Raw genomic sequence first — 12,830 nt, forward strand, 5'->3', positions numbered from 1 at the left:
GTGACTGATTGTTGGTCTCACTGCACTAGTATCCTACCGCAATATAATCCCTACTAAAATAATAATTTCAAATAAAGATATCTGAATTTATCCTGGATTTTGTGATAATAAACTCAATATATATAATATTTAACACAGCTTTATTTCAACCTCATCAGTACTTGGACATATAGTATTTACTGTGCATGCGTATGCGTTCGCGCGCCGACCCCGCTCATTTGAAATTGCAGAATGCAGAGTTTCCTGACGATGATAAGTGACAATAATTTATCTTCATCACGTGTTATAAAACACAAAAGAGGACAACAGAAACAGGGGCACAACAGGAACAATACAACTTCCAACATAGCAGTAGTCAGTGTCAGTGTCTTAATTATTTACCAACCAACCGTAGCCTTACACTTTGGAAATTATGCGACGACAGTAAGCTAGCGACGATCTTGCTGTTCACGTCTCTCGCTGATGAAGCACGCGTGAACCGCGGAGTAACACATTTCGCTTTGTTTACGTCTACTTTGTTTTAAAGCTGGAAAGATTTTATATACGGGTTTCCACTTAATGCAGGTTATACTTAATGGTATCCTAAACATTTCCATTAAAGACAGGTTTCCGTTAAAGGCAAGTTATTTCCTTCTTGTTAGGGTGATTAAAATTCAAGTACTTAATTATTAACATTATTAAATACAACCCCAATGTCACCTAAATCAATATTACTTAAGAGTAATGTTTGCCCCCTCATTATATAAGTATGCCCCGGATTGGATAGGTAATTACTGCTCCACTTTTTCCCATTTACGTACACTATTACAGATAATAACACTTTTATTTTATTTTATTTTATTTGAGAAACTGTGAAGTAGAAGTAAATAATTTACATATTTTTACATTTCGTAAATAAACGAATCCATATTTCTGTTGCAATAGGAATTCCAGTCTTTTATTCGATCTATATGGCAAATACAAGAATAGTACAGCCATCATAAGTCTGCATTTATATCATCATTTTATCCGACTCTTCCATTCATTCAAAAGAATGTTGCTCAAAATTTATATAGCCTTGTGAAAAAGTAAATGTGAAATATGCGAACGACTAAACAAAATAAAATTTTTATCAATACATTTATACAATTTCAAAAATAAATGAACAAACAACAACATATATGGCAAAATCATTTTTGTATTTCCGAAAAGCTTTAAAGATATCTGAAGGTACAATGGGATGTGATTACACAGAAACATCTGGACACTGGGTAGTGACTGGAACGCGATCCCTCACTTGCAGAGTGATTGATCTAACCAAAAATGCAAAAATAGAAAACCCAGTTCGTTTGATTAGACCAATCGCCGGCAAGAGGGAAACGGGCTTTTAAATTCCGTCAATCCCAGTCCAGAATTTTTTCCCCGCCAATTCCAGTCCATCGTAACATGTTGAAGTTCAAGAAGAAAATAAATAAGAGGAAACATTTTCCAGATTTCCACAATTACATAAGAAATACACTAAAATAACGACTGCATACAACCAAAAGTAAATCAATTTTGTACCAAAAATAAATAAATAAACAATATTGGCCTATACTTATATCCTCGAGCAACTGCTTCCAGACGAGCTAAGTCTTACTTTGTTTATGTGAAATTCAAGTAATTTTTAAAATTAAAACCCCATAATTGGTAACTGATACGATGTAATGCATCATTATGAACAGTAAATAAAAATTCTCATACTTTTAAACGTCCAAAACACACAAGACCTGTAAACAGTTTCGAGGCACTCTTCACCTCTTCTTCGGCGTATCTAAAGAAAAATTAATCGGCCAAGTAAGTTTGTTGGTGGACAAAATCGTGTCCGTAGGTTTTCTCGGGATACTCTCACTTCTTCCCACATCTACATTCCACCAATTCTTCTGTCATCATTCACTTGCCTTAATCATCCGTCTCCCTTAGCCTAACGGGCATAATTGTGGGACGTTAAAGTGGAATATTTTATTTCATTTCATTTTAAAGAAATAGTTATTAAGTGAAACAAATGATGTAAGAAATTTTCTGTGTGTTCATCCTGTTGGTTAAAAGTGATAAGGTAAGTCTGTAGTTCGTTAGTAAGACTTTTACTCTTCCTAATTTTTGGGTACTGAAAAATCCTTGGTATGTACTTCTACGCAAGATCACAAATAAAATGTGCCGAACTGTTGAAGTATAAGCTCACCGTACTTCAGGACATAACATTATGGTATGTTTAATTTGTTTGATAACAGTTGTAAACAGTGCTAACTGATTAGTAAAGAGAAGAAGAAGTAGAGCAGACTGAATTTTGGTAATCTGTATTAGTTACCGGTTATGTTAGCTTGCATGTCGGAAGTTGTGACAGGAATATCACGAATGTAATTTTACTTAATTTTTACGTGAATAAAAGAGATACCATTAATCCACAGCTAATTTAAGTACCCAACTTAAATTAGGTTGAAGAGGTTATGGGTACCAGACGGGTATCTCTGTAGTCAGAACAGTTCGATACAACTATCAGTAGAAAGGATTTCGTACAGTTCGGAGTACATAGGACAGGCAGTACAGTACGATCATTACTGTAAAGCCAGAAATACGAGTTCTTCTACCGTATTTCATTGTGATTTCAGTTTCGGGAATAGAAATTGAAACAATTTGTGTGTGAGTCCAAGTATAGAAAATTGCGCGAAGATGACTGAGCCTCAAGTAAAAGTTGAGAAACTTTTTTGGCGCCGAAAATTTTCAGAAGTGGAAATGACATATGATGTATTTTGAACAGTTTGATATGACGTCGATTATTGATGGTTCAAAAAAGTGTCCCTAAGTAATTGAAGGAATAAGTTCCGAGAACGACAAGAAAAAAAGTGCGAGAATGGAAACGAGACAATGCAAGGGCGTCTGCATTAATCGCTAGTGCACTTAGTCCTACAGTCTCAAATTAAATACTTAACTATACAAGTGCAAAGGATATTTGGGACAAGTTACTTAGTGTATATGAACAAAGTAGTATACAAAGGTTGAACATGCTAATGACAGAGTTTTTAATCTAAAAAGGGAACCAGATACAGATGTTGCCATGTATGTTGCAAAAGCAGAAAAACTATTTTCCGACATGAACACAGAACTGAAAAAACTAGGTTCGAATAATATACCGGTGGGCGTATTCTAGCTACCATAAGGCCAGAGTACAAGAAGTTTACAAAACGTGTGGGAGGCACTAGACGATGAGAAGAGAACAACAAGTTGTCTTCTGTAAAAACTCTGTACCATTGAGAAAAGAATGCAAACAGAAGTCAGTGAAGAAAAAGGTGCGTTTCTAATGCAAAAGACAAAACAAAATTCAAACAATCGGTAACAAAACCAAATGCAACAGTGACCAGTGGAAAGACGAAAGAAGACAATCGTAAATGTTACTACTGCCAGTCTATAAACATTTAAAATACCAATGGAAGGCTGACAAGGAAAAGAAGAAAGCGTCAGGGAGAGAAACCAGTCCATCAAGTGCCCAGAAGAAAGAAGAAGTCGGATCAGCGCTTGCAGCAACAAAAGAAGCAAAAGGAGTGGATCAGTGGATTTGTGACAGTGGTGCAACGAATCATATGACCGCAAATAAGCAGTATTTTGAAACGTACACAAATTTCTCAATCCCAGTGCAAGCGTCTGTTGCAAACAAACAAATAGTGAAAGCATATAGTGCCGGTAAAATAAGTGTTGAATTATATGTAGAAAACAAATGGAAACTAGGCTATCTTGAAAATGTGTGGTATGTTCCTGAAATTGGAGAACATCTGTTTTCAGTGAAAAGTGCCGTGGAGCATAGTGTGAATGTTTCAATGGAAGAACAAAAAGTCACATTAAAGAAAAAGGGTCAAATTATTGCAACAGGTAAGTGAGAAAATAATGCATACATAATGAACATGCGAGTAGTGGTGCCAAATGAACCAGCTGTAGTAAATGTTGCATCATCACCAGAGTCACTGCAAGTGTGGCATAAAAAGCTGGTGCATCAGGACAAAAGACACGTAAAGAAACTTTTAGCTAACATAAAAGCAAGTGACAGTGAAAAAGATACTTCATTTTGTGATGGATGTGTTTTGGGAAAAGCACATAGACAGCCTTTTAAGGTTAGGTCGAATAGGCCTAAAGAAGTAGGTAGTTTAATACATGCTGATGTGAACGGACCGATGTCAGTGGAAACACGAGAAAAGCACAAATATTACGTGTGTTTTACAGATGATTACAGCAAGTACCGCAGAATATTTTTCACCAAGCTTAAAAATGAAGTAGCAAAATGTCTACAAACATTTCTCAATGAAACGTCAACAGCAGGACACACTGTGAAAATGTTACGGTGTGATGGTGGTAAAGAATTTGATTGTGAAGAAGTGCGTCAAGTACTGAACAAAAAGGGAATTACACAAGCTATCTCAGCACCATACAATCCAGAGCAAAATGGCTAGGCAGAAAGGGAAAATCGTACTGTTGTCGAAATGGAAAAGGTCGATAATAAGTGTAAGTGGCTTACCAAAAACAATATGGGCGAATGCGTGTGAAACTGCTGTGTACATTCTGAATCACACAGGAAAATAAATAAAAAAAAAAAAAAAAAAAAAAGATAAAACACCGGTGGATAGGAAAACAGCTAAAAGTGCTCAACCATTTGAAAGTTTTTGGAATTGAATGTTATGTTCACATTCCAAAGCAATTTCGCAAAAAGTTTGATAATAAGAGTGTGTACTGAAAACTTGGAGGTTACTTGAACGAAAAAGATGGATACAAAGTGTTCGTACCTTCATTGCAGAAAGTTGTACATTCGCATGATGTATATTTCAAACCAGAAACTGTATGCTCGAATTTGTTAGAAGAAACTGCAATTTCGGAGGAAGTCGACTTTTTGAAGAAGTCCAGGGTCAAGTTCCGGAGGAAGATGTACAAGATCAAAGAAGTGGTGATTTTTCGGACGAAGAACAAGTTAATACTTCAGAAGAAGAGGGAGTTCGAAAGTCAACACGGAAGATGAAGAAACCAGTATGGATGAGGTCAGGAGACTACGTAATTGGAGCAGCCTGTTATGCTTCAGCAGAAGAGAACGAAGGTGATACGCAAAGTTACGATGAAGCAAGTCTGTCAACAGATAACATTGGCTGGACGCAATAAAAGAAGAAATGGAAGATCTGAAAGAAAATGATACATGGGAGTTAGTAGATCTTCCAAGAAATGCTAGTTACAGAAAACAGATGGGTTTTTCAAACAAAGTTGAATGCAGATGGGACTGTACAACGCTATAAGGCAAGATTAGTAGCAAAAGGCTATTCGCAAAAGGCGGGAATAGATTACAGTGAAACATTCAGTCCATTAATAACACGCTACGATACAGTAAGAGCTGCATTAGCTGTTGCAGCGGCAGAAAACTTATCGGTGAATCAATTTGACGTTAAAACAGCGTTTCTAAATGGTAAGCTTCAAGAAGAAATATACATGCGTCAACCGGAAGGATTTGTGACCACAGTCAACGAGTATGTAAGCTTAAAAGAAGCTTGTATGGACTGAAACAAGCACCAAGGTGTTGGAATCAAAGGCTAGTAAATTTCATGAAGCATCAAGGTTTCAAAAGAAGTGAAGCAGATCCTTGTTTATTTGTAAGACAGCAAAAAGGAAAGAAAATACTAGTGACAATCTTTGTCGACGATGGTCTTGTATTAAGTAACAGCGACAAGGAAATAGAGAAATTCTCACAACAACTTCAGTGTGAATTCAAAATAACCAGTGAGGAAGTTGATAATTCTCTAAGAATGCAAACAGAGCAAAGGAAAGAAGGAATTTTTGTATATCAGTGTGTATATACAAAAAATATTCTCAAGAGATTTAGAATGAAAGATTCAAACCCAGTGCCTACTCCTAGTGACAAAAATAATAGTGGTTCAGATGAATTACTCGATAGTAAAGTACCTTATCGCGAAGCTTGTTATATTTGGCTCAAGCAACACGACTTGATATTGCATATGCAGTGTCGCGAACAAAGTGCATATGCAGCAAGTTATGCAGAATCCAACTGAAGCTGACTGGATAAAAGTAAAGAGGATCTTCAAGTATTTAAAAGGAACTTCAAACTTAGGATTGCTGTACACTCGTGAAGAGAAGACAACGTAAAGACTTACAGTGATGCAAATTTTGCTGGTGATCTGAAAACAAGAAGATCAACAAGTGGTGATTGCAACGTATGGAGGAAGTGCAATTGCTTGGTCCAGTAATCCCCAGAAATCAGTAGCACTTTCAACTACGGAAGCCGAGTTCGTTGCAGCTAGTGAAGGTGCAAAAGAATTAATGTGGTTAAATCGTATTCTTCAAAAAATTAGTGCTAAATGTGGTGAGAAACCAATGTTGTTAGTTGATAATGCCAGTGCAGTAAAGTTAGCGAGAAACCCAGGATTTCACAAGCGCTCAAAACACATCGAAGTGCGCCATTATTTTGTACGTGAATGCTATCAGGAGGGGAAGATAAGTGTGGATCATATCCCTAGACAAGAACAAATAGCAGAAATATTGACAAAGCCTCTTGAGCGAGTGAAATTTCAATACTTTCGTAAAAGTTTGGGTCTAACCAAGTTTACAAAAAAGTGAGCTTAGGAGGAACTGTTGAAGTATAAGCTCACCGTACTTCCGGACGTAAGTTTATGATGTATTTAAGTTGTTTGATAACAGTTGTAAACAGTGCTAACTGATTAGTAAAGAGAAGAAGAAGAAGTAGAGCAGACTGAATTTTGGTAGTCTGTATTAGTTACCGGTTATGTTAGCTTGCATGTCGGAAGTCGTGACAGGAATACGAATGTAATGTTGCTTAGTTTTTACGTGAATAAAAGAGATACCATTAATCCACAGCTAATTTAAGTACCCAACTTAAATTAGGTTGAAGACGAACAAGAGGTGAAAGGTGAACAGTGCTTCGAAACCGTATATTATTATAATGTCTCCAATTATATCTACTTATAGAAGCACATACTTATAAGAAAAGTGGTTTGCCTTGTGTCCGTGAATTGATGGTAAATACAGGGACACTTATTAAGAGCAATGACAAATCGAAATTAAATCACTGAATACTTTGCACTTATTGATCTTTAAAGAAGATAAAACTTACAATACGAGATGCAAATGTAAGGATACGGTGATACAGTAATAAAAAGGGTACTGATAACGTTTCCAGGGAAAAAGGAAATATTCAATTAAAATAATAAACACAGAGCTACAAGGTGAGCCACGACCCCAATATAATATATATATATATATATATAAATATATAAAGAAATATACAGCTTTAACATGAACGTGGCCAAGTGAGTTCTACAAGAAAAGATAAACATTATTTTCCCTCCTGACCTCCCTTCTTCCGAACAAGGCATGCAAATCACGGGTGGTGTGATGGTAAGATTCTGAATGTTCATCTCGACACCTAGAAGAGATGACATGATAGACACAACGCCTTGGGGGAACTTCTTAGCCGCGTTTGTGCGAGGGAAGAACGGGAAAATAAACTCCGACCACACTGGGGATCAAGGGTAAACCGGGTTGGTAAGTAGCCGTCTTACTGACTAAGCCCCCAGGAAGGGAAGTCCGTGAAGAAAGAGAGAAAAAAACTATCGATTCAATACTTTTCAATGATTCTTATCATAATCCGTTTTACTTATTTTGCCTTTTTCTGAAGTAGTTTTCAGATCATACTAATTTAAGCAAATCACATTGTTTTGAATGTATATATGAACATCATTAACAAAAATATCTTCATTTATTTCCAACTATTCAATGATTCTTATACCTTAACTTACTTTTTATTTTACGTCAAGCAGGCGCATGCGAGCAAAATTTCACGTATGTACGGGAGGATCAGATCATGTTTGGTTCTTTGCCTTACGTTAATCTTTCTAGTCTTTCGCATCTGCTAATGAGTGGTGATAAAACAGTACAACTATATGATCGGAGAAAACGGAAGTATCAACGAATAAGAATACAGTATATGCTTACTGTACTTGTCCGTCACGCGCCCCATATAGATAGAATTGGCGAACCTATGATCCGGAAATAACTGTTTTACAATAATCTAGTTCTTCCTGATAGTAACTTGAACAGGAAACTGAAACAGGAACTGGAACAGAAACAGGACTGATTTACCTAACGTCGAGAGGAAAAAAAAAAAAATTACCCGTGGCAATCTTACTCCAAAACTTACACTACTTCGAGCAAATGAATCGGTCCACGTAAAATCCAAACTTGGGTTGCCGGTTTCTTCTTGCATCTTGTTTCTCTTCTGAACTTGTTCAAACCTCTCCGATAATTGGCTAGGAAGTTTCGGGAATGCAGAAGAATTTTTCATAGTTGATGTATCCTGAGGTACAAGCTCTGGCTTATAGGATTTATAAAGGCTGTTAAAATAAGTAAAATAAAATAAAAAGAATATATAAAACATAAGCTGTAACAAATAAAAACGAAATAATAAAGAAGAAATTAAATGTAGATTGAGAGGAAAGCGCGGGATTAACACAAACTAAGGATATGTGTAAACAACTTAATGAAAAAAAAAAAAAATGAACCTAAAAGGGACGAGTGAATCGAGGAAGTTACAAAATGATCAAAAGCATCAAGGGAGAAAGTTACAAGACAATCAAACCATTTCAGTGTTGTCAATGTCTGACTATGTTGCTTACCACTAATTGTTCAAACCTCCATACTTGCCAGGCACAGAGTAAGTCGCTCATTCAAACTTTATACTAGCATTGCGACAGCATCCTATGCAGGATTGTGATTAGGCAACACCAAATCAGGATGAATGTCTCTTGCATTAAACGCATGTCTTGTTTGCCCACTACTTTACGATCACTTGCGATAGAAAAAGAATGGAAAATTTCCGCCTTCCCCCAAATTCTCCGATTGTCCCTCGTATATCTCCATATCACCCAGACATTGCCATTTGTTTCAAAGTACCATTGCCATTCATCAGACAACTGTCTGCATGGTAGACGGTTTCATACCCTCGATGAGGCCACCCACGCACTGAACGATTTTTCTGGTTCACACACCACTGTCTTCTATCGTAGTGACATGCATAATCTTCCCAAACGTTGGAGAGAGGTTTCTTAGTACTGATGGGGTCTCTTTGTGATTTCCCAGATAAAAATTTGTCTGCCATTCAAGCCGCAATAACACTTGTAGATAGGATTCGGATACTTATGGGCAATTTTCAAAGGAAAAGGGGAAAATGCGCTAAAATATGTCGAAAAAGGAGCCAAAAGAATTGTGCTATTTTCATCAACTATTTTGGCAACTGCTATTTTATCTAACTGAAAATAAGTTCACATAACTACTTTGTCTGTTCGTCTCTCTCTCTCTCTCCTCTTTATATATCTTTATATATATTGAATAGACTAAAGTATATCACTTGTCAACAAAGGAAGAGAAAACATTAAGCTGTTGTACTTAACAACATTAAAGCATCATCAAGTTGTCGTCTTTGTAGATGATAAAGCTTCTTTTCACATCCACAGAGATCAGTGAGTCAAACTTCATACTCATTCGTAAGCATGACAACTCAGTAAATGTTGCAAATTCGATAATATTAGAATTTTTCTGAAAATTAACTTCAAGCTTTTCTTTGGCAAAACCACTTAACTGTTATCTCACAGAAATAGATACCTCACAGTTCCATTTTTTAGGCGTTCTTATTGCAAGTTTTTAATGGTAACCGACATATTTTTTTTTATAAGCATTGCAATTGCGTCGTTTGGATCCAGAGAAAGTACAACTGCCTAATCTAGTCAAACTTGCCCCACAAGAAACAATACTCTCAATTTATGAACGCGATAATTGGAATCAAATTTTAGAAAGAACTAGTAAAAGAAGAAGGAAGGGAACTAGGACAAGATTGTGGAAATAGAGGACCCAGAAAGGGGAGCTTCTTGTTCTACAAGAAAAACAGTGTGTACCTTAAAATCCTAATCCTACTTTATAAAACAGGGAAACTCTAGAAATTACAAACACTGATCTTAGAGATTGGTTTTGGTTAAGATAGAATACAATGGTTGTCTTTTGTTTCTGATCCGATAAAAAATCGAGTTCTTGGGCCACAAAGTTAACCCATAGTGTTGAGAGTAAAGCTAAAAATATAAAGCATACTGGCAGTTTATTACGAAACACTTACCTTAAAAGTACGCTAATGTATCTCAAGTGTTCCATTTTCATTTCCTGATTTCCTAGTCTGTCTACTCTCCATTTGGTTACTGACTCTTCTTTTGTCAACAGGTACAAAATATGGCACGCGTACGGTTGCTGTAAAATAATAATAATAATAATTCCCACCTCGATATTGCAAAAATAATAAAATATTGTGAATGATGTATACAACTTTATTATATTATATTATAACTGACGAATTCTACTATATTCATTTTGAATACCTTAGAAAATTTAATTCTATTTGAACATTCAGTTGGAAGTGTTAAATAATTTATTCTTACAAACCAATAAAGAGAATTCAGTTGACTTAGAAAATTATTATTATTATTATTATTATTATTATTATTATTATTATTATTATTATTATTATTATTATTATTATTATTATTATTATTATTATTTAAGCGAATTGAAATCACTATAAGATATGTGGTTTAAAGCCTGAAACTAAGAGCTATTTCTCCATCCAAACGTATTAAAAAGTACGAGGAAGTACTAGAAACTATCGATTCATGTATGATGTTAATTTAGTGTTTTCATATAATAGTATAATGAGACTTGCTAATAATAACATCAGCAACTCTACAGTTTTATCAAACGGTATGCAAAAAGAAACAATATGTTGAAACTGAAACTAATAAAAGACATAAATAATGTGTCGACTCAAATCCAATAAAGTAAAATCCAAACTATTATTCAACTTTTTATACAAAGTTTAATATCTTCACCGAAGACTGAACACGAGAACACTGCCTTTATATCACTTCCCAGGAAGACTAGTGAAGTAATACAGACGGTTATCTTGTACGAGAGAGAGACCAAATCACAACTGACACGTCATGTGATTGCTAGCTCAGTGCCGGAGACCACTCAGCTATACTAACTAGCTACGCTTTCTTAGTGTTTTAATGTATGGGATACTCAAGATATTGATTATTTCTATTTTATTTTCATAACCAGTAAACAACCATGATGCTCAAAGTTCTACAAGTAACCTACAATTAGTCAGAAACAATTAGTCAACAGCACTGTTTCAGAAAGACAGTACTCTTGATACCGTTCCGAACAAGTATTTTATTCTCAAATAAACTTACCAGCTTCTGAATATTTAAAAGTTGAAAATAAGTCTCATAATAAACACTTAAAAGACGAGTCTCCACCAATTCATACTTTATCAGTCCTGTAATGAAATACATTATTGTAAGATACTCTCAAAAATCAGAAATATTAGATATCATATAAAAATAAAATGCTAACTTTATAGTCTCCTTTAAGTTTTTTTTCTATTAAGTAGAAAATCAATACAATGGTGGCGATAGACTCAATAGAACAGTCAATACACAAGTAGATACCCGCTTCTCTGAAGTTTGTGGGTGGAAACTAAGATTTTTGCACACAAGAGAGAAAACCAATTGCCTCTTTAAAATACAGAAATATTCAAACAGTTATTTGATTTGAAATTTATTGACAAAAGGAGCTGTACAAGCAGGTATCCATGTTTGCTCCCTAAGAAAAGAAAGAAAAAATACTATAGCGGCCATAGAAGTTATGTGCATTCCTAAGGCATTATTTAAAATAATGATGTCCAATTTGTAACCCAATGCGGGCCAGAACAAAATAAAATCAATACTTGGAGAGCACTTCTTATTTTTCCCCAATCCTGGAGCAACAGTTCGCTAAATATGTCAACTAGATGTACTCACTCTTTGTTCTATTCTGTGTATTCTGCTTCTTGTTCAAAGTGTCTAGGCCAATCAGAGCCTGAGCTATGAACATTAGAAGGGTAAGGGGAAAAAACAAGGAATGTCCATGTGTGTGCTTTATCGGGTGCTTTGTCCTATCTGTTGGTGACTCTTGGTACTATTTGACTGTGTATGCCATGCATAGGTAGATGTAGAAAAGTCCATGTAAAAAGAGCAGAAGATTTGACTAATTCTATTCTTTTTTTACGCAGTTTTCAATATTAAAACGCTGCTTTCTCGAAAATGGAGTTTTGTGACATTCCTTCTTTTTTCCCTTTACCCTTCATTTGAAAGTTACTATGAAATCTTCAGTTTTCTAATAATAATAAAATATTCGACTTTATTGAACCAACAGCCTTACACAGAATGGACTTGGGCACCAAAAGATTAAAGAAAATGTTTTAACAGTTAATTTCGATTCAGCTATATTCTGATGATCAGGCGTATGCATGGAATTAATTTTTTCTAAAAATAGAAACAAATAATTTTCAAAGACAGCATAAAACAAATTCTTGGGATGAATTTGGCCTGCAGGCCGCTATTTGGCCATCAATGATGTAAAATGTCATTATGCACTGTTTAACATAAATATAAAATATAACATCATATTTCATGGGAACAATTCGGAAATCTTACCAGTATTTAATTTAGATTTCAAAAATTTGCAGTAACGATTGTTATTAACAAAAAATAAACTAAATTGAAATATCAGTCCTCTCGAGACCTATTCAAAAACATACAATATTAGCACCGTCGCAAATTCACTTGTATGAGAAAACACAACTCACCTAACGGACTGTACCTCAGAAACAATAGCTCCAGCCTATACTTATTGTTTCTCACTGTACAAAAATGAAATGAAATCTTTAA

At 35.2% G+C, this 12,830-nt stretch overlaps 1 protein-coding gene across 2 annotated transcripts in view; it reads right to left on the minus strand.

Annotated features, from left to right (window-relative positions):
- The window catches only part of LOC145692906 (centromere protein I-like), a 77,157-nt gene that overhangs the window by 35,379 nt on the left and 28,948 nt on the right, over nt 1-12,830 (minus strand). Inside the window, exons 5-7 of one of the 2 annotated variants that reach the window (XM_081768461.1) lie at nt 11,313-11,398; nt 10,184-10,311; nt 8,219-8,411 (exon numbers count right to left, since the gene is read on the minus strand). In XM_081768461.1, the coding sequence (XP_081624587.1) occupies nt 8,219-8,411; nt 10,184-10,311; nt 11,313-11,398 (407 nt within the window). Of the gene's footprint in view, nt 1-8,191; nt 8,412-10,183; nt 10,312-11,312; nt 11,399-12,830 lie in introns of both variants that reach the window. The other variant, XM_081768460.1, reaches the window with a different exon arrangement.

Source organism: Thermobia domestica, chromosome 8 (genome assembly GCF_964235325.1).
Source record: "Thermobia domestica chromosome 8, izTheDome1.hap1.1, whole genome shotgun sequence".
Taxonomy (NCBI): Eukaryota; Metazoa; Arthropoda; class Insecta; order Zygentoma; family Lepismatidae; genus Thermobia; species Thermobia domestica.